This window comes from Capsicum annuum, chromosome 7 (genome assembly GCF_002878395.1).
Source record: "Capsicum annuum cultivar UCD-10X-F1 chromosome 7, UCD10Xv1.1, whole genome shotgun sequence".
Classification (NCBI taxonomy): domain Eukaryota; kingdom Viridiplantae; phylum Streptophyta; class Magnoliopsida; order Solanales; family Solanaceae; genus Capsicum; species Capsicum annuum.
This window is the reverse complement of record NC_061117.1, coordinates 211322799-211345434: the sequence shown is the minus strand read 5'-3', so window position 1 is coordinate 211345434 and position 22636 is coordinate 211322799. Positions and strand designations below refer to the sequence as shown.

Sequence of the window (22636 nt, the reverse complement as noted above, 5' to 3'; positions counted from 1 at the left end):
GCATTATAAACCCATATTTGGACACATGAATGCTTATTTATGTCATTATAAGCACATATATCATAAGAATCATCCACAAAACAAGGATAAAAAGGGCTACAATAGTAATGCTAGAATGCATAAATACACCCAACATCAGTCCTTAGTTGGACAATTTAATACTTTCCAATATGATGATCCCTACCTTGTTGGGATTCGAGATCGAGCACAGAATGGCGGTGTTAAATCTTTCACTATTGATAGTGAAGATGTGTTACATCGTCATGGAAGATTGTGTGTTCCTATTGTGGGTGATGTGAGGCATCTAAATCTTGATGAGGCTCATATCTCGAGATACTTTATCCAGCCTAGTGCTATAAAAATGTATCAAGACTTGTGTGGATTGTATTGGTGGAAAGGTATGAAGGTTGATATTTTGAAATATTTGACTAGTTGTTTAAATTGTCAGCAGGTCAAATATGAACTTCAAAAACCTGGTAGAACGATGCAAAAATTGATTATTCTAGAGTGGAAGTGGTAAAGGATTACTATGAATTTTGTTTTTGGGTTTCCAAATACTTTTAGGAAGCACGACTCAGTTTGGGTGATAGTGGATAGACTTAAAAATCTTCCCATTTCATACCAGTTTGGGTTACTTATAGTGCGAAGCAGTTAGCAGAAATTTACCTTTGGGAAATAGTTCGTCTTCATGGTGTGCCTATCTCAATCATATCTGATCGAGGCTCACAGTTTACAACTGAGTACTAGTGATCTTTTCAGAAATCATTGGGTTTACAAGTTGATTTGAGTACAGTTTTTCATCTGTAGATCAACGGACAGTCTGAACGAGTTATTCAGATCTTGGAGGACATTCTTAGAGCTTGCGCTATTGACTTTGGTGGCCATTAGGATGACCAGTTGCCTTTAGCAGAGTTTACTTATAATAATAGCTACCAGTCGAGCATCCAAATGACACCGTATGAGGCTCTATATGGTTGCAAGTTTCGTTCACCAGTTGGATGGTTTGAGCCCGGTGAAACGCAGTTATTAGGTCCAGATTTAGTTCAGCAAGCATTGGACGAGGTTGTAGTAATACGGGACCGACTTAAGACGTCACAAAGTAGGCAGAAGTCCTATGCAAATAAGAGGGTCCTTGATTTGGAGTTTGAAAGGGGGGAGAAAGTTTTTTTGAAATTTTCTCCCATGAAAGGAGTCATGAGATTTGGCCGGAAAGGTAAGCTAAGTCCTAGATACATTGGTCCTTATGATATTTTAGACCGAATTAGATTGGTGGCATGTAGGATTGCTTTACCTTTGAGATTGTCTGCAGTTCATCTTGTGTTTCACGTGTTGATGCTTAGAAGATGTGTTCGTGATGATAGTCATAATATCCATCCGGAGGATGTAGAGCTTGATGAGAATCTGACTTATGAGGAAAGCCCGATAGCTATTCTTGATAGGCAAGTGCGACAGTTAAAATCGAAAAAAATAGCTTCAATCAAGGTATTATGGCGTAATCATCCAACCGAGGAGGCTACTTGAGAGTCTGGGGAGGAGATGCGAGTTAGATATCCTCACTTATTCGATACTTCAGGTATGATTCGATACCCATTCGAGGACGAACGTTATTTTAAGTGGAGGAGAATGTAATAACTCAGATTTTTTAATGAGGGGTAAATGAGTAATTTGGCCTATTATTATTATTAATTAAGATTAATTAAGAGGATTTAATAAGAGTGGGCCCCACCCACTCCCTTATATCAGTTTCACGCCTACAAGAAAGAAACGGACGAGGAGTAGTATATTAGGGCAATTGGCCCCTTAACTATTGTGAGAAAAGAAAAGTTACGTATTGGGTTATTTTTGGTGGCTTACAGAATATTGTTGTTACTATTTGGAGTGATTTTAGCCTTTAGGTAATGGTCTCACGAATTCTTTATGATGGTATATCCACGTATTATGTCGAATCTGTGTAATAAGAGGTGATAATTTCTTTCTACTAATCAGTTGATCATTCAATATTGGAGATGCCATGGATAATTATCTACTACTGAAGTGAGGGAATTATTTTGTTAATGTTGAATAGGTACAGAAAAAAAGGGGAAATAAAGAAGAAGCATGAAACAATATATAATGTGTGCGTAGTTACTGCGTCAACTTGTTATTGACTTACAGTGATTAATTAATCACTATGTTGATTAAGAGTGATTTTTTTTTGGTCATTATTTTGGAATTGTTTAGCATGTATGAGCCTCAAAAAGCTATGGCATTAATTAGTTGTTCACCTGCTGGACTTGCCACTTTTGTTCTTTGTTTTTTTGTTTTGTTAATGCTGGAAACGATTAGTTCCCTTTTTGGCTTTATGATGGGTCGTCATCAAGTAGCAGGGACTGAATAAGGTTGAGCAATGACCTGTTTTGGCAGCCTCCTTTGTTAGATTATTTTTAAATTCATGGGTTAAGATGTGAGATATTAGGAGTTCGCTCTAAACATAAAGGTTAGGGATGTTGAGACTTGACCCCGAATTGTATAATTGATATTGTTATTTAATATTTTGTTTTAGATTGATCCTTTTGGTCGTTGTTGGTTGATGTTCTACACATTGCAAAGTTGAAAAACTTGTCTTTAGCGAGGTAAGTGAGACTTTAAGCTTTGATTCTTGCTTTTCAAATTTGCTTTATAAAAAATTATATTTTTCTGCCTAGTCCATGTGTTGGGACAAGTGTGAACCTGGTAGAATTTGTGGTCTTTGGCTAGATATGGATATTTATTTGTGAAGTGTGTTGAGAATTATTTAGAGGTGAAATGTGTGGTGAGGTTGGGCCTTTGAATATATTTTCTTCTCTATCATTATAGTCTCTAAAGGCATACATAGCTGCCGTAATATGTTAGGGGCATTACTTATGTTGCCATAATATGCTAGGGGCTTGTACATTCTGCCGCAGTAGACTTTGGGGCATTATATATGCTGTCGTGGACTTGTCGGGGTGCTAGGCCGATCACCTTCACTGCCGTTTATGACAAGTCGTGAGAGTGGATTGAGTTGAGATGTAGAGTGGCACTTTTGAACTTCATCTTGGATCTTATTAACATTACCTTATGAGAGATATTATGTATATATTGTTTGTGTATTTTTTTTGTACCTTCTATTTTCTAAAACTTGTTCCAGGGGTATTAAAGTGACAGGTCGAGGATCTTACTGGGTTATATTCATATAGCTCACTCTTTACTTGCATACTCGCAGATACGGTTGCAGAGAGAGAGACTTGCGGCTGACGGTCATTACGAATGGATTCTGTTGCTAAGGTGAGCCTTCGCATTATTCGTGGAGGCTTTCATCCAGCTTTAGCTATTGTTAGCTTATATTTCTTTTGTTGGGCTTGCATGCCCGAAAGCTGAACTCATGTAACTTTGTTTAGATGCTCCATGGTCTAGTGTGGGGTTTGGGTTAGAGATTTGTTACCTAAACTATTTTTGTTCCTGTAAATCACTATGCGATATCTTGCTGGATAATTACTTTGCATTTAATGATTATTTCATGCATTTGAGATTGCACACATTCTTATCTCAGTGTTGTATACATTGTGAACGTATGGAAAATTGATTCTCCCGACAAGTGTTGTTAGCGGGAGTCAGTCACGCCTAAGAGGTATTTTGGGATGTGACACAAAACGGTCATCCTTAATGACATCCCATAGCTTTGAATCTTCAACCACGATGAAGTCATGCATTCTTGTCTTCCACCACCTATAGTATTCCCTATTGAATCTTAAGGTCTAGTGGTTGACTGTCCTTCTTCTAGATTTGGAGGAGCAGTCATTTTCAAGATCCTTCCAAGGTGTTAGCCTTCTTATCGAAGATCCGCTCTGATACCAAATGAAGAGTTGCAGGGGTCACTCCTCAACTCTAGAACTTGTTCCCAGATGAACTCACATAACAAAACTAGCAGAGATATAAGTTATGAAGTGCAGGAATAAAGTAAATATGTGACACAAAAATTTTACGTGAAAAATCCTTGCTCAAGGGAGAAAAACCACGAGCTGCCTCTAGGATTTCTAAATTCCACTATATCCAAGCAACTTCTTGAATACAGACACCAGAACTTCAGGATTAAACTCTTAATCCTTACTCTCTTAGTAATAACTCTATTACAAGAAAACAGTACAACAGCTCTACTGCACTCACACTCCAGCTAACTCTAACTGGATACACCAAGCTAACTCTAGCTTGAAAATTACCTAACTCTAGATGATTACAATGAGAAGAAGTTTACACCACAACACCTTTTTTCTTACCCACAACACCTACTAACAATCATAAGCAAATGTAGGCAAACGTTTAAGAGCACATTTACAAAGACTCAAATACAACAAGGAAGTAAAATATAACTTGTTGAGCTATCAGTTTCCTGTTGCAAACTGAAGTCTTTTATTTTAGCTTCAGAGTGATATTTAGTTGTAAGAATATGGAAGCATTGATTTTCTTATTGAGGAAGATGAGCAATGTATAGTGTGACATAAAAAAACCTAGGAGAGATCCTATTGGCTGATACAAAAAGGTAGCAGCAGCTTTTCACCAAGTTTTGTACTTTGTGACAGTTGTGATAGTGACAGGTGAACTCAACCTGTTCCCTAAGCGGTAACAACTTTGTCATTACATAATCTCTGGAAACAAGTCCCAACACACAGTTTGTCAATCATCAAAACTAAGGACTTAACAGTTCTAGGTTTGGGGTGGCTCGTCTGATTAGTTCAACTATACATCCCAGTTGGAAACCCTCGCAATTGTTCGGGAATAGAACTTTGTGGGGATTTACGTTGAATATTTATTCAATTTTGTTTGCCATTTTGCATCCATTACAATCATATATGTATGTTTTTCATGAAAATGACTTATTGGATTACCTTGGTGACTAGTGTATCAAGGTTCTTGTAAGGGAGGTTAATTAAGTAGATGGTGGTTTAGAATTTCTTAGAAAATAAATAGAACATCAAGTTTGCATTCATTATCACAAACATAAAATTGCACGACTTGCCCTTCAAATAGGCACTATGGTCTTTAATTTTTTCCCTTGATTTTTTTTATTTTTTTTTGGGTGTACCCTCACAATTAAACTTGCGTCAAGTGGGACATAAATTCTTTTAGAAACTGAACCTATACTGAGCACAACTTATGGAATACTATGATATGAAAATACAAATTTATGCCCAGCAAAAAAAGTGTTTTTGTTACCAGGGGGAAAAGCTAAAAATAACTTATCACAAACTCTCCACAACAATTGATGGAGCCCAAACGTTATAAAAAGCTAAACAAATACACCAACTAAAGACAAGGGAAAGAAGTTAAGAAGCTAACAACTTTGATAACATTAATAAAAGTGCTATTAATGTTCAAATTCGAAGCCTGACTTTAGCGATATCTTGCAGTAATATAGTATCGATCATTTGAATGATGCATGTAGATCAATGTATAGTGCCAAATGACGTAAAGTATCATCTTAAATTTTGCGCATAAGCAGAGGAGCACCATACTGAGGATGAATAGTCACTACTGCAAATGGAGCATGTGTATAAGATGGTGATAGTTCAAAGGAGAATTTCTGTAGTATCATTGCCAATGCCATTTTTGCTTCCATCATCGCAAAGTTTTGTCCGATGCAAACACGGGGTCCCCAGCTAAATGGGATAAATGAGACTTGTCCTTTGGTTGCCTTTGACACTCCTTCACTGAATCTTTCTGGTTTGAATTCCTTTGCGTCTTCACCCCATACTTCCTTATCATAATGTACTAGGATGGCGGGTATAATAAGTATCACTCCAGCTGGTAGATTTAGATCTCCCAATTTGACTTCATCACTAGTCCTTCTACCAATTACTGGCAATGGAGGGAATAGCCTTAACGTCTCGTACAAGATCATTGTTACCTAAAGAAGAAAAGTATTGTGTAAGCTGGTAGTAGAATGAGGACACAAAGCATACTCATTAAATGATTGGAATAATTTAACTTGTGAAAAGTACTTACAATTTTCAAGCGATTTAATCCTTCCAAATCTGGTTTATCATTTCCAAAGATATGTAACACCTCCTCTCTGGCACGTACTTGCCACTCTGGATGTAAGCACAGCAAAATCATTGTCCATACGAGTAACACTGAAGTTGTCTCTTGTCCAGCAAAATAGAATAGTTTGCACTCGTCTACCACTTCTGATATAGTCATTCCAAAATCTTTTCTACCATGAAGCTCAATTTCTTTCAAATTGGATTCAAGTAATATGCCTAATAAGTCATCCTTACTAGTCTCCCCTCCTTCCATTGCTCTCAATCTTTTGTCGATGATACGCCTAATTGTTGTTTGGACTTGCTCTTCGATTTCCAGCATTCTTCTGTTCCTTTTAGTAGGCAAGAACCTATATAAATAAATTTAGGAGCAAACAAGAAAAGTCTTTTCAGAAGAAAGGCAGAACACAGTTTCTTTTGTATAGGAGTAATTTGTTAAGGGTGGGAAGTTTTCATATTTAACGGCAGAACGTTTTGAACATAGAAATGTGATGTACATAAGTTATTGCACCTTGATCCTGGTATATAAATTGATTGTCCTTTTACAATTACATATTCAGCTTGTTCTTTCTGAAGATCAAATACTGTTCTTCCTTCTTCATAGCTACTCCCAAATGCAGTTCGAGATATGACTTCACTGGTCATTTTTTGAAGGTCTGGCCATACATCGTGCTCGAATGATGTTTCGTTTGGAACAATCTCCTCCCATTTGCTTAGCATTTCACTACAACTCACGTAAAATGCTGGTAGCATATGCTGTAAACAAATGAAAAACCAGCAAATGTTTGTTGTAAATGGATATCTCCTTAATGATAAGGCATCTCAATATGCAATCTTACATTCTTCTTACTGCCTCTTGATTCAATTTGTTGTCTTACTTCCCTTCTAATTTTGCTTAAAGAAGAATATCATTTTCTATATTTAGTAACTCTTTAATTCCGATATGGCACATGACATGTTTAATACTGGTGTGTACATAGACCTTACCCTAGCTTGTGAAGGTAGAGAGGTTGTTTAAGAAAGACTCAAGTAAAGCAATTCAAAGCAGGTTTGAAGTAACAAGAAGAAAATATAATGTAGGAATAATAAAGTAGAACCTTCAACTTCTCGACGTGGAAGGCAGGATTGATTATTTTTCTGTGTTTGGCCCATTTGTCTCCCTCAATGGTTGCAAGACCTTGGGCCAATAACTTGGTCAATGGATTGGGATGAGTCTACTTTAGATACACATAACTTTTTGTGAAAATCTCCTTTACATGATCAGGATTTGTGATCAGCACAACTGGATATTGGCCTAGCCACACAAAAGAACTTTTACCTGCAAGTAATCATTTTTGGGTTAGAAAAAACTAAAATCTGAGTCTTTGCTATGCCTTATTGTAAGTGAAAGTGGTGATAGACTCTATTAGGCATTTTCTAGCAAGGAATTTCAACAACAGAATCACTAATAGAGGTGTTTAGTGGACGGGTATGGTTGAATCTGGACGGGGCAAAAATGGGATAAGATAATAAATGGACAGGTTATGGAATGCATTCCCTATTAGAAATAATATAGTTGGGCTTCAGCCTCCTTAGACTATTGTTTATTACATATTGGGCCTGATCTTTAATGTTTGTATCCGGCCCATTTCCTTTATCAAGTGTTAAGTATATGTATGTGTGTATTGAAGTAGTTGGACTGATTTTTGACTCATTTTTTCAGATATTTTGTTCATGTAATGAGAACTCATCTTATTCTCTCTTCTCTCTAGAACCTTCTCATAAATCTGGGTTTACATTCATGGTATTTGAGAGCTTTCAGCTTCATTCCATGTTTTCATGGTATCAAAGCCTCGAGATTCTGAGAGATCTGCTTATCATATGTTGAGCGGTGGTACCCTAGGTCATTTTTTGCCAATTATTTCTGCGTGATTTTGGTATTTGCTGCGTGTATTTTGTGGATTTTTGTTTGTGGAGCTTCGAACATGGCTGGTTTTCCCTTCGATTGAATTTTTTGTGGATTGCATTTATTTCGGCAGTGTTGAACAAGGCTCACTTCATCGAGTTTTGAAGAAGACCGGTAACCTCTCTCCTTGCAGAATTAGGGTTGTTTTGTGTCTTAGTGGTCAATTGATTACGAGCAATGGCTTCGAGTTGCCACAATTCTCTGTCTACTAGTGTCAGTACTATTCCCCACACTCATCCGTTGTATCTTCACCCTTCCGACTATCCCCGTATGGCGCTTGTCACCACGCCATTTAATGGAACTGGTTATGGTAGCTGGAGAAGGGGAATGTTGATTTCTCTCTCTGCTAAGAGGAAATTAGGTTTTATTGATGGAAAGGTAGTCAAGCCCCTACCTACTGATCCATTTTATGATGCCTGGGTTATGTGTAACGATATGGTTATTGCGTGGATATTGAATAGCTTAGATAAAGAGATAGCTGAAACTGTGATTCATACAGAGACTGCTGGTGATATTTGGAAGGAAATAGAAAAGAGATATGGTCAGGCTAGTGGAACGAAAGTGTTTCAAATAAGAAAAGACATTTCTTCTATAACTCAAGGATCTTGTATTATAGCCTCATATTTTAATAGAATTAAAAGACTATGGGATGAATTGAACATTTCTATTGCTTACCCTCCTTGCACTTGTGCGTGTAAGGATCAATGGGTGAAATTAGAACAAGATCAAAGGGTTCACCAGTTTTTAGCTGGTTTAAATGAGTCTTATGCTAGAATCAGGAGAAACATATTGATGATACTCCATGCTCATACGTGATGAGCAACAGTCTGAACTTTAGGTCTCTATTCCTGCATTTACTTGAGTCCACTTCCTTTGCTGCTAGTGTGCAAAGATTTCCTCCTGGGGTTGCAGATATCCTCCTAAATACCCTGCTGGTGGAGGGGGACAAAGATACCTCAACAGGGTAAATTTTGACTCCACCACCCGATCTAATTCTAGTAATAATGTCTCTTCTTCCATATTTTGCAAATATTGAAAGAAACCAGAACACCTCATTGGAAATTATCGCAAGCTTCATGGTTATAATGAAAATCTGAAAATAATAAGAGCAAATATGGTGCTGGTATGGCAAATTGTGCACAGAATGCAATGTCTGCAGTGTCATCCACTACATCTTCTTCTGGGGCTATTAATTTCGAAGCTTCTCTCCATGGTTCAGTAAAGAACAACATGACCACATCCTCTCCCTTCTTCAGCAAAATAACATACAAGATCCTGGATTGTGTGCTTCTACAAACTTTTCAGTGTGACTAGTCTGTCTGCCTATAATATTTGTTATTTTTTTGCATGTCATCTCTATCAGATGTATGGCAATCCCTGGATTTTAGATTTTTGGAGCTACAAATCATATGACACCTCATAGAAACCTCCTTATAGATGTAAAGCCTCTTACCACTCCATATCTTATATCTTTACCAAATGGATATAAAGTAAAAGTGACCTGTACAGGTTCTTTACCTTTATACACTGATATGATATTACATAATGTTCTTTTGGTTCCTAGTTTTCAATATAACCTCATTTCCCTACACCAGTTGCTTCTTCAATTTGATTGAGTTGCTCATTTCAGTGCTACATTATGTATTTTGTAGGGCCATTCTCTGAAGAGGCCACTGGAAGTTGGTAAACTCTCCAATGGACTATACATACTTTAGCTGAATGGTTCCACTTAACAAGACATTACTGATGGTGGTCCTGATGTTTCCTCCGCAGTTTCTTCTTCTGTTCCTTTTACTGCTGATCCTGTTTCCACTCCCAATGTAAAGTTTTTAGAACATCCTTTACTGCATGATGATATTTTTAGTAATGAATGTACTGTAAATATTTTCTCTTTAAATAAAACAGAGTTCAGTTTTGATAAATCTGTTCCACTTATTGCTTCTGTTTCCATTGATAATGTTCCTTTACCTACTTCTTTCCCAAATACTGATATAACTACCTCAAACTTCTTTTGGCATCAATGTCATAACCCGAACCGAGGCCCTGGCCGTGACGAGCATCCCGAACCATGAAGGTCCGGACACCCTTCTAACTTGAAATCATATACACCATTCATACATAAATAAGGAAAGACGAAAATTATAGCAAGATGGAATCATGGTCGTAAATCTGATATAAATTTAGTATTGAAGAATGAAATCCAATACTAACTAGCAACATCTGCAAACCGTCTACGAAATCTCTACTACATACTCTCTAATACAGTCGGAATGCTGGGACAAGGCCCCCAGTAGACCAAAACTGTAACCACTAATAATTGTCTGAAAATAAATAGGCCTTCTGAAATATAGAAGGCTCACCAACTGGACACTGCAACTCTGTCTGATGAATTCTACTGCTTATCTAGACCCCTAGACTGAGCCTCAGAACCTGAGAGGTAAGGGGGTCAATACAATGTACTGGTATGCAAAGTAATCCAAAATAAAACTTTTATATAAGTAAAATAGTGGAGAGCGATATGTTAAAACATCCTGTATAAAGATTTCTCAAAATATATTGGCACTTTCTGAAAATCACAAATCATTCTTGTCAATGCAATGTATGATCTTTGTATTACTTCTGAGCTAGGTGGAACTCCCCTACAACTCTGATATTCTACGGACTATATGAAATCTGCCATTGACTCAGCGGGGAAGCCCCCAACCCAAGTATGCCGCAAGGGTTGGAGTCTCTGATTCTGATACGCCACACAACACTAGGCCAGCGTAATATAATATACCCGAATCGGCAAATCACTGTTTTGGGCAATGAGTTATCTGAAATCGTGTCCTCTTCAGGGAACCACCTAACATCTATTTATGCCCTATTTTAGCCTTTTCTGAACATGCATCATTCTAAAATTCTAAAACATGAAAGTCTGATTTTTGTATCAGTTTGTGTCTGTTATGGCATTATCGGAGTTGGTATCGTCATACCTAGATTTGCAAGTTGAAATTGTAATCCATAATGCTTTAAGCATAATTCTTTCATTAAAACTCAATTCAAACCACCCAGCTTTGCAAATAGTATAAGAGATTTCATGTTCCGAAGCATAAGTCAAAACTATGCAAGAATCCTTCAAACATATGGTGGTCATGTGCTTTTGGCAAAAATCATGCACTCTTTCATTATATGCATATTTTTAACATTTATCAACACATCTACCCTCTCTTTTGAAATCCAAATCTTAATCCAAATAATAACACAATTCAAGACATTCTAAACCATGCTTTTCAAGGATGCATTCAAAACAATCTATAGCATATGATAAGTAAAGGAAAATCAAACAAGAGAGGGATTTTTTACATAAGTCATGCTCTCAATTAAATCATCAACCTTAAAACACAAGAATACATATATATACAATTTCAAATCGATGTAAGGGAAGGTCAAAAGACCAAAACAATACCATCAAGATTTCCAAAACATGAATGTATTCATAAATATGAAAACCCCTTTCTTAAAATCATGATTTCTATGCCCATGAAATTTTAGAAAAACCCCGCATACCTTGATTATGAAGAATAAGGGCTGCTCCTTGAAGCCTACGGTTTGGGGATTTCAAAACTCTGATAAATTTCTAAAACTTACGGTTGAATCTTGAGTTTCTTGGAGGAGAAGTATATGAACTAGTGTTTTGTTTTGAAGGAAATCTTGAGAATGTCGAATATTATGCTTGTAGAGGTATTAATCTCCTGTTTGGACATTTTAAGAGACTTGGAAAAGTCCAAACTATCCTTGTTAACTTCTGAACGAAACTGGAAAAATTTAAACTGGGAACCCAATCTTATGGGCCACCGCAACGCGCCACTATCGCGGTGGCTCACTGGAAATTGACGAATCGAAATTTGGCCCACTCCGTGATGTGCCACCATAGCGGAGTTTCACTAGAAATTGACCATCATCATTTACACCCTCTACGTGATGCGCCAAAGACAGGAATGACGGTGTTTTACAACTAGGACTTAAATTAACCATAACTCCTTCACCAAGTGTCCGTTTTGGACGATCTTATGTCGGTAGAAAACTTATTCGATCACCTACATGATGAAAAGTTGAAATCTAAGGAATTCCACAGAGAAATAAGTATAAATCATTCTAGAAGCCAATGCTTGATACTTTAGGGACAAAAATTTAGCTAGGAAAAACTTCAGGGCATTACAATATCCCTCTTGGGAACATTCATCCCCGAATGTTGACGGGGGACATAGACAAGCATAATTTCAAGGATACTAAGGCATAGAAAGAATAAGGCAAGGATTGTACCTTCCATTGGATCAAAAAGGTTTGGGTATCTAGCTCTCATGTCAACTTCTGATTCCCAAGTTGCTTCTTCAATTTTTTGGTTTCTCCACAACACTTTAACTGAGGCTATCTCTTTGTTCCTAAATCTTCTAACTTGGCGATCCAAAATTTCTACAGACTTTTCTTCATAGGATAAGGAATCTGTCACTTTGATTTCTTTGACAGGCAACCCTAAAGAATGGTCTCCGATGCACTTCTTCAACATAGATATATGAAATACCGGATGGACAGAACCCAAACTAGCAGGCAAATCTAACTCATAGGCAACTACACCTACCCCTCTCAAAATCTGATATGGTCCTATATAATGAGGACTCAACTTACCTTTTTTCCCAAACCGCATGACTCCCTTCATAGGAGAAACTTTTAGAAACACCCAATCTCCAACCTCAAACTATAGATCTCTTCTCCTAACATCGGCGTAGGATTTTTTATGACTCTGAGCTGTCTTAAGTCGTTCTCTAATGACTTTCATATGTTCCATTGCCTGATGAACAAGATCAAGCCCAAATATCTGCATCTCACCTACTTCATACCATCCTATCAGAGACCTACATCTTTTCTCATACAATGCCTCAAATGGTGCCATCTTAATACTTGAATGGAAACTGTTATTATATGCGAAATCTATCAATGGAAAGTGCTCTACCCAACTACCTTTAAAATCAATCATGCAGACCCTCAACATATCCTCAAGGGTTTGGATGGTGCGCTCAGCTTGCCCGTCTGTCTGAGGGTGGAAAGTCGTGCTCAAATTCACTTGGGTACCTAAACCCTTTTGAAACGAACTCCAAAACTGAGAAGAAAACTGTGTACACCGGTCAGATATGATGGATACAGGTGCCCCATGCAAATGAACTATTTCTGCAATGAATAGCTTGGCATAATCCTCTCTCGAATAATTAGTCCTGACAGGTAGAAAGTGAGCTGACTTGGTCAACCTATCTACAATCACCCAAATGGAATCATACTGGTTTCGGGACCTCGGAAGTCCCGTAATAAAGTCCATATTAATCATCTCCCACTTCCACAAAGGCAAAGCTATCTCTTGAGAAGAACCACCTGGCCTCATATGTTCCACTTTAACTTGTTGACAATTCAAATACTTGGCAACATAGTTAGCCACATCACGCTTCATATTAGTCCACAAATAAATGGTTTTCAAATCACGATATATCTTAGTAGAGCCAGGGTGAACAACATACCTCAATGTGTGAGCATCGTCAAGGATTCTCTTCCTCAAACCATCTACATATGGCACACACATCTTAGTAGAGCCAGGGTGATATTACCGTTTGTTGACCCACATCTTTCTTGATCTGCATCAAGATGGGATCTTCAACCTGCTTCTCTTTAACTTCTGCACAAAGGGAAGATTTAGCTGTCTCATGAACAACTACTCCTCCATCCTCAGAATCCAAAAGTCGCACTCCTAGAATTGCAAGTCGGTGAATATCCTTCACCATATCCCTTTATTGTTTCCCTACATGAGAAAGACTGTCCATAGATAACCTGCTAAGGGCGTCGGCTACCACATTCGCCTTGCTCTGATAATAGTACAGGCTCATGTCATAGTCCTTTAAAAGTTCCAACCATTGCATCTGCCTGAGATTCAATTCTTTTTGCAAGAAAACATACTGTAAAATCTTGTGGTTAGTAAATATAACAATATGTACCCCATACAAATAGTGTCGCCAGATCTTAAGTGCAAAAACCACAGCTGTTAACTCCAAGTCATGAGTAGGGCAGTTCCGCTCATGCACCTTCAACTGCCTAGATACATAAGCCACTACCTTATCGTGTTGCATAAGAACACACCCAAGTCTAACTCAAGATGCGTCACAGTATACAACAAAACCTTCTGTACCCTTCGAAAGAGTCAAAATAGGAGCAGTAGTCAACTTATCTTTCAACTTCTCAAAACTATTCTCATAAGAGTCAAACCATAAAAACTTCATCTTTTTTTAAGTCAACTTAGTAAGTGGTGCAGCTATGGATGAAAAACTCTCTATAAACCTTCTGTAATAACCTGCCAAACCCAAGAAGCTCTGAATATCGGTTGGAGACGTGGGTATGGTCCATTTCCTCACTACCTCAACCTTTTGGGGATCAACCTTAATCCCCTCACTAGACACAATGTGCCCCAAGAAAGCAATAGCATTTAACTAGAATTCACACTTAGAGAACTTTGCATACAACCTATGATCTTTAAGAGTCTGGAGGATAATTCGGAGGTGATTGGCATGGTCCTCCTCACTTTTGGAATAAATCAAGATATCATCAATAAAAACTATGACAAACAAGTCTAGAAACTGGCAGAAGACCCTATTCATTAGGTCCGTGAAGGCTGCAGAGGCGTTAGTCAACCCAAAAGACATGACTAGGAATTCATAATGACCATATCTAGTTTGGAAAGCTGTCTTAGGAATGTCTGACTCCCTAACTTTCAATTGATGATATCCTGATCAAAGGTCTATTTTAGAAAAGTACTTGGCACCCTGAAGTTGGTCAAACAAATCATCAATCCTAGGAAGTGGATACTTATTTTTGATAGTGACCTTGTTTAACTGGTGGTAATCTATGCACATACACAGGGAACCATCTTTCTTTCGCACGAAAAGTATAGGTGCACCCCAGGGGAAAACACTAGGATGGATAAAAGCTTTATCTAGGAGGTCTGCTAGCTGCTCTTTCAACTCTTTCAACTCTGCTGGATCCATTCTATATGGCGAAATAGAGATGGGATGGGTGTCTAGCAACACATCTATGCCAAAATCTATCTCCCTATCAAGTGGTATTCCTGGGAGTTCATCTGGAAAGACTTTTGGGAATTCATTTACTACAGGGACAGACTGAAGAGGAAGACTTTCGGTGTTAGAATCTTTAACCTAAATAAGATGGTACAAGAAACCTTTAGAAATGAGTTTACGGGCCCTGAGATAAGATATGAAGTGCCCTCTAGGAGCTAAAGAATACCCTTCCCATTTTATTATTGGCTCATTCAGAAAATAAAAAGTAACCTTTCGGGTTCTACAATCTAGTGTGGCATAACACGAATAGAGCTAGTCCATCCCTAGGATAGCATTAAAATCAACCATATCAAGCTCTATGAGATCGGCCACAGTATCCCGGCTAAGAATAGACACAACACAATTTTTATATATCTTCCTAGCCATAACAAAATCACCCACCAGAGTGGAAACAGCGAAAGGGTCAGTAATGACTTCGGGCTCAAACCTAAAACCAACAGCCACATATGGGGTCACATAAGACAAGGTAGACCCAGGATTAAGTAACACATAAACATCATGGGAAAAGATTCATAACATACCGGTGACAACATCAGGTGAGACCTCTGCCTCCTAGCGGTTAGTCAAAGCGGACAACCAGTTGCGACCGCTTTCGGTAGATGAAGTAGTGCCCTTTTGAGGCGGTGGTGGTGCGGAAGAATTTTCTTGAGATTTTGCACCACCAACATTCCTTCTAGCAGATAGACAATCCCTCTGTAAGTGACCCGGCTGACCACATGAATAACATACAAATGCGCCCCACTGACACCTTCTTGGACGATTCCTACCACAAGTCTCACACCGGGGAAAAGTATGATACGGCAGAGCCACACTACCCTGTGACTGAGTATCCTGAGCTCTAGATCCCTGATTAGTCTGGAAACTCTGAGATCTTCTGTCAACTGGAGGTCTGGACGCTGGGGCGCTGCCTGCGGATTGTGCATTACCCCAACTCTTCTTCTTCTGCCATTTATTACCCAACTTACCACTTTGCGGCTGACTGTGATGTTGATTTGCTGTTCTGGCTCTTTGTGCCTGCCTGTCCTTCTCTCTAGACTCAGCAATTTTCTTTTTCTTTTCTTCTACCTGTTACAAATGGACTGATAGCCTAGCAAAGTCCATATCCCTATTTAGCATCGCCCCTTGACATTTAAGCACTAGATCATCTAAAAGGACGGATGTAAACTTCCTCATTCGGGCTCTCATATTGCTAGTCATCTCTGGTGCTTAACGGGATAATTGGTTAATCTTCAAAGTGTACTCCTGGACACTCATATTTTCCTGCTTCAGATTCATAAACTCCTCAGCTTTGGCCTCCCTCAACTCTAGAGAAAAGAATCGATTAAGGAACACTTCCACAAATTCACCCCAAACTGTGGGCTCAGCACTCTCTTCCTTCGCATCCTCCCACTCGTTATACCACTGATTTGCCATATCCTTGAGCTGATAAGTTGCCAACTCCAGCCCTTCTATTTCCTCCACATGCATCACCTTAAAGATCTTCTCCATCTCATCCACAAACTCCTGTGGATCTTCTTCTGCCTTGGTGCCAGTAAACTTGGGTGGGTTCATTCTCATGAACTGACCCACCCTAGTAGCCTCAGATGTAACAGATGCAGAACCCATATCTTCCGATCCTTGAGCCTGATTGGCTACCAACTGTGCCAGCATATGAATAAACTGTCTAAATTCTGCATTAGAAATATCTCTCTGAGAAGTCGGGGGACGGTTAACATTGGTCTGTGGAGTTCGAGGTGGACTGGTCGGTACTGGAGGTACTCTCAGAGTAGGAACAGGTTCTGGGGTGAGAGCTCTATTACGGGTCCACATCCCGTGAGTGGGACGGACCTCATCTATCTGTGCATTCTGATCGATAGTGCGACGAAGAGGCATGATCGATTTTTTTCTGAATAGCAAGAGAGCATTGATTAGAGGCAGATTAGACTCCAAAGCATGAACTAGATCACAAAGAGGGGAAAAATTCCTAAACGCCTAGTAGCCCCCTGCTTATAAGTGTGGCGCACTACACACCCATAAATAAGACTCTACCCAATGTGATTTCGCAGACACCCTGGGATCATGAACCATGCTCTGATACCAAGTTTGTCATGACCCAAATCGAGGTCCTGGCCGTGATGAGCATCCCGAACCATGAAGGCCCGGACACCCTTCTAACTTGAAATCATATACATCATTCATACATAAATAAGAAAACACAAAAATTATAGCAAGACAGAATCATGGTCATAAATCTGATATGAATTTAGCATTGAAGAACGAAATACAAAACTAACTAGCAACATCTACAAATCATCTACGAAATCTCTACTACATACTCTCTAACATAGTCTAAATGCTAGGACAAGGCCTCAATAGACCAAAACCGTAACCACTAATAATTGTCTGAAAATAAACAGACATTCCAAAATATAGGAGGCTCACCAACTGGACACTGCAACTTTGTCTAATGAATTCTACTGCTTATCTGGACCCCTAAACTGAGCCTCATAACCTAAGAGGTAGGGAGAGGGGGTTAAATACAATGTATTGGTATGCAAAGTGATCCAAAATAAAACTTTTATATAAGTAAAATAGTAGAGAGCGATATGTTAAAACATCCTGCATAAACAGTTCTCAAAACACATGGGCCCTTTCTGAAAATCATAAATCATTCTTATCAATGCAATGTCTGATCTTTGTATTACTTCTGAGCTAGGTGGCACTCCCCTACAACTCTGATATTCCACGGGCTATATGGAATCCTCTATTGAATCGGCGGGAAAGCCCCCAACCCAAGTATACTGCAAGGGTTAGAGTCTCTGATTCTGATACACCACACGGCACTAGGCCAGCGTAATATAATATACCCGAATCGGCAAATCACAATTTTGGAAAATGAGTTATCTGAACTCGATCCCTCTTCAGAGAACCACCTAATCTCTCTTTATGCCCTATTTTAGCATTTTTTGAACATACATTATTCTGAAATTCTAAAACATGAAAGTCTAATTTTTGTATCAGTCTGTATCTGTTATGGCATTGTCTGAGTTGATATCGTCATACCAAGACTTGCAAGTCAAAATTCTAAGCCATAATGCTTTAAGCATAATTCTTTCATTAAAACTCAATTTAGACCACCCAGCTTTGCAAATAGTATAAGAGATTTCATGTTCCGAAGCATAAGTCAAAACTATGCAAGAATCCTTCAAACATATGGTGGTCATGTGCTTTTGCAAAATATCATGCACTCTTTCATTATATGTATATTTTTAACATTTATCAACACATCTACCCTCTCTTTTGAAATCCAAATCTTAATCCAAATCATAACACAATTCAAGACATTCTAAACCATGTTTTTCAAGGATGTATTCAAAACAATCTATAGCATATGATAAGTAAAGGAAAATCAAATAAGAGAGGGATTTTTACATAAGTAATGCTCTCAATTAAATTATCAACCTTAAAACACAAGATTTCTAAAACATGAATGTATTCATAAATCTGAAAACCCCTTTCTTAAAACCATGATTTCTATACCCATGAGATTTTAGGAAAACCCCGCGTACCTCGATTATGAAGAATAAGGGCTTCTCCTTGAAGCCTATGGTTTGGGGATTCCAAAACTCTAATAAATTTCGAAAACCTACGGTTGAATCTTGAGTTTCTTAGAGGAGAAGTATATGAACTAGGGTTTTTGTATTTGAAGAAAATCTTGAGAATGACGAATATTATGCTTTTAGAGGTCTTAATCTCCTATTTGGACCTTTTAAGAGACCTGGAAAAAGTCCAAACTACCCTTGTTAACTTCTGAACAAAACTGGAAAAATTTAAACTGGGAATCTGATCTTATGGGCCACCGCAACGCGCCACTATCGCAGTGGCTCACTGAAAATTGACGAATGGGAATTTGGCCCACTCCGTGATGTGCCACCATTGCGAAGTCTCACTGAAAATTGACCATCTTCATTTACACCCGCTCCGCGATGCGCCAAAGATAGGAATTATGGTGTTTTACAACTAGGACTTAAATTAACCATAACTCCTTCACCGAGTGTCTGTTTTGGACGAATCTTATGTCGGCGGAAAACTTATTTGATCACCTAAGTAATGAAAAGTTGAAATCTAAGGAATTCCACATGAAAATAAGTATAAATCATTCTAGAAGTCAATGCTTGATACTTTAGGGACAAAAAATTAGCTAGGAAAAACTTTGGGGTGTTACAATCAAAGATTGGGACATATGCCTTTTTCCAAAATGAAATCCATAAGATACTTAAAGTCTTTGCTACCACCCAAACAAACTTTCACCTGCGGTATTTGTCTTATGGCAAGGCAACAAAGGTTGCCTTTTCCAGAGAGCTCTGTTCATTCTATAAAATCTTTCCAGCTCATACATCTTGATTTATGGGGTCCTTACCACACTCAAACATATAATGGATATAGGTATTTTTTAACCATTATTGATGACTATACCAGATGTACTTGGACTCATTTTTTATCTACCAAGTCCAATGCCTTTACCTTAATCAAATCTTTCTTTTTTATGTGCTGAATCAGTTTCATATTTCCATTCAAAATATTAGATCTAATAATGCTTTTGAGTTGGGGTCTAGTTTTGAGAAAATTAAATTCTTTTTTGATCATGGTATATTTCATCAAACCTCTTGTTCTCAGACACCACAACAAAATGGTGTTGTAGAAAGAAAACACAGACATTTACTTGAAACTTCTAAGGCCCTAACTTTTCAATCCAAACATCCTCTTAAATATTGGGCTGAATGTATTTTGGCTGCCACTTATCTAATAAATAGATTTCCTTCCCCTTTATTGCACAATAAAACTCCTTTTGAACTTTTACACGGATCTGCTCCCTTTTATGGTCATCTTGGATGCTTTGGCTGCTTGTGTTATGCTGCAGTTCCCATTTCTCAAAGGTACAAATTATCCTCTAGATCAATTCCTTCAGTGTTTCTTAGATATCCTACTGGAAAAAAGGCTACAAACTTCTTTCCTTATCATCTCATAAATTTTTTTTCCAGAGATGTTATTTTCAATGAATACATTTTTCCTTATGCATCTCTTCCTTCCTCTACTCTATTTCCTTCCACTTCTGTTCTTGTAGTTGCAAATTATTCTACGCCCATGTCTTCATCTTCTCTTTCTCCAACTGCACTTTGTTGATCTACTAGGTCCATCACCACACCTTCCTACCTCAATGATTATGTATGCTCCTTTATTTCTACCTCTAATATGGCATCCACTCCTGTTGAGATTGCTATGAATGAACCTCAATCTTATAGACAGGTTGCTGTCCATCCTGAGTGACAGGCTGTAATGTTAAAAGAGTTTCAAGCTTTGGAGTCTAATAGGACTTGAGATATTGTGCCCCTGTCACCCGATAAGAGGGCCATTTCTTCTAAATAGGTATATGAGATTAAACAGCAAGATGATGGCTCCATTGAATACTATAAAGCTCGTTTGTTCATAGGGGGTACCCAACAAGAAGGTGTCGATTATTTTGAAACCTTTTCTCCGGTTGTTAAAATGACCACGATAAAAATGTTTGTTGGTTGTTGCTGTTAAGAAACATTGGAAAATTTTTCAACTTGATGTGAATAATGTTTTTATACATGGGGATCTAGATGAAGAGGTTTATATGAAAATCCCACAAGGCTTAGAAGTGCCTGACTCTGTCTCTGGCCATTTGGTGTGTAAGTTACGTAAATCTTTGTATGGACTCAAACAAGCCTCTAGACAATGGTATGCGAAATTTTCTTCAGCTTTGTTGTCCCGTGGTTATGTTTTCAGTGTCAATGATTACTCTATTTTTAAGAAAGTTTCTGGTGCTTTCATTGCTATTATGGTTGTTTATGTTGATGATATTTTGTTAGTTGGGGATGATGTTGTTTAGCTTAATTCCCTTAAATTGTTTCTTGATGAAAGTTTTAAGAGGACTTGGGTGAGGACCATTATTTTCTGGGATTGGAGATACTTCGCAAACCTACTGGACTGTTGGTTACTCAATGGAAATTTGTTTCTAGTTTACTTTCAGAATTTCATTGTTCTACTGTTATACCTGTTGTTAGCCCCTTGGAGTTGTATGGTAAACTTTCTGCTGATTCTGGTGTCCCTTGTTCTGACCCAAGTTAATATATAAAGTTTGTGGGCAAGTTGAATTTTCTACAACACACTCGTCCTGACATATCTTTTGAGGTTCAACACCTTAGTCAATTTATACATTGTCCTCGCTTACTGTATTTTGAGGCTGATTTACATGTTCTTCAATATATGGCTGGTGCTCCTGGATTGGGTATTTTTTTTAATGATTCTCCAGACTTCTCTCTCATTGGTTATTGTGATTCGGACTGGGTTGGTTGTTCCCAAACCAGACGCTCCATCTTTGGTTTTTATGTGTTTTTGGGTGGCTCTTCGATTTCCTGGAAGTCCAAGAAACAACCTACTATTGCTCTTTCTTCAGCTGAAGTTGAATATCGAGCTCTTCGAAAAATTGTAGCTAAAATTTCCTGGCTTGTTCGCTTACTTGGTGATTTTGGTTTGGCTAATATTTGTCCTATAGATGTGTTTTGCGATAATCAGGCTGCTTTTCGTATAGCCAAGAATCCCGTGTTTCATGAACGTACGAAGCACATAGAGGTAGACTGCCATTTTGTTCGGGTGGCTCTTACTGCTGGGCTGATTTCTTTGCAATATGTTCCCACTGCTCTACAACTGGCTGATATTCTTATGAAGCCCTTGACTGGTGTTCAACACAACAACTTGCTTTCCAAGCTGGGACTGGTTTCCATCTCGCCGGGGGATATTAGAAATAATATAGTTGGGCTTCAGCCTCCTTAGCCTATTGTTTATTACATATTGGGCCTGATCTTTAATGTTTGTATCCGGTCCATTTCCTTTATCAAGTGTTAAGTACATGTATGTGTGTATTGAAGTAGTTGGACTGTTTTTTGACTCATTTTCATGTAATTAGAACTCATCTTCTTCTCTCCTCTCTAGAACCTTCTCATAAATCTGGGTTTACATTCATGGTATTTGAGAGCTTTCAGCTTCATTCCATGTTTTCACCCCCCACCCCCCAACCAAAAAAAAAAGTTATTTGAGCTAAACTGGATTAGGTTGAATGGGCTAAAATGTGGGTCATAACCAAATACAGTCAATTCTTATTAAGTTTTAATTGCTCTATTTAGTCTTTTATAAAGTTTAAATGCTTAATAAATTCTTTTTTTTCCTTTACTATTAATATTTATAACATATCAAATAATTATTTTTTAAAATATTTTGACAATATTTTTCATAAACCAATTTTGGTTACATATCAGTTCAATTCTTAATAGGCTGAAATAGGTTGAACTAAAGAATGAGTGTATCAATAACCCATCCAAACTTAAATGGTTTGACGGATTGGATTGGATTTTGCCGCCTCTAGTTACTTATGAAAGCAAATAAGGAATGGGCTCTTCACAACTTAAATCAAAAGTTCATTCAGGCATTTTACCAATGCC

The 22636-nt window shown here is 38.0% G+C and overlaps 2 protein-coding genes and 2 long non-coding RNA genes across 4 annotated transcripts; 3 read left to right on the top strand and 1 right to left on the bottom strand.

The window, feature by feature from the left end:
* Positions 1-948: 948 nt before the first annotated feature.
* Positions 949-1521, top strand: LOC124885887. Its single transcript, XM_047394139.1, has one exon. It carries the CDS (start codon positions 949-951, stop codon positions 1519-1521), a length of 573 nt encoding a protein of 190 aa, XP_047250095.1.
* A 261-nt stretch (positions 1522-1782) lies between these two features.
* On the top strand, positions 1783-3513 carry LOC124900105. Its single transcript, XR_007057840.1, has 3 exons — positions 1783-1895; positions 2543-2612; positions 3224-3513. It is a non-coding gene; the product is annotated as an uncharacterized LOC124900105 (long non-coding RNA).
* A 1804-nt stretch (positions 3514-5317) lies between these two features.
* LOC107876832 (cytochrome P450 CYP72A219-like) lies at positions 5318-7539 on the bottom strand. Its single transcript, XM_047415434.1, has 4 exons — positions 7133-7539; positions 6547-6791; positions 6001-6385; positions 5318-5902 (listed from the first exon to the last, which is right to left on the bottom strand). The coding sequence occupies exons 2-4, from the start codon at positions 6786-6788 to the stop codon at positions 5477-5479; spliced, it is 1053 nt and encodes a 350-aa protein (XP_047271390.1). The 5' UTR covers positions 6789-6791; positions 7133-7539; the 3' UTR covers positions 5318-5476.
* A 169-nt stretch (positions 7540-7708) lies between these two features.
* On the top strand, positions 7709-22165 carry LOC124900104. The gene is made up of 3 exons (XR_007057839.1): positions 7709-8094; positions 9633-9800; positions 21730-22165. It is a non-coding gene; the product is annotated as an uncharacterized LOC124900104 (long non-coding RNA).
* Positions 22166-22636: the final 471 nt, after the last annotated feature.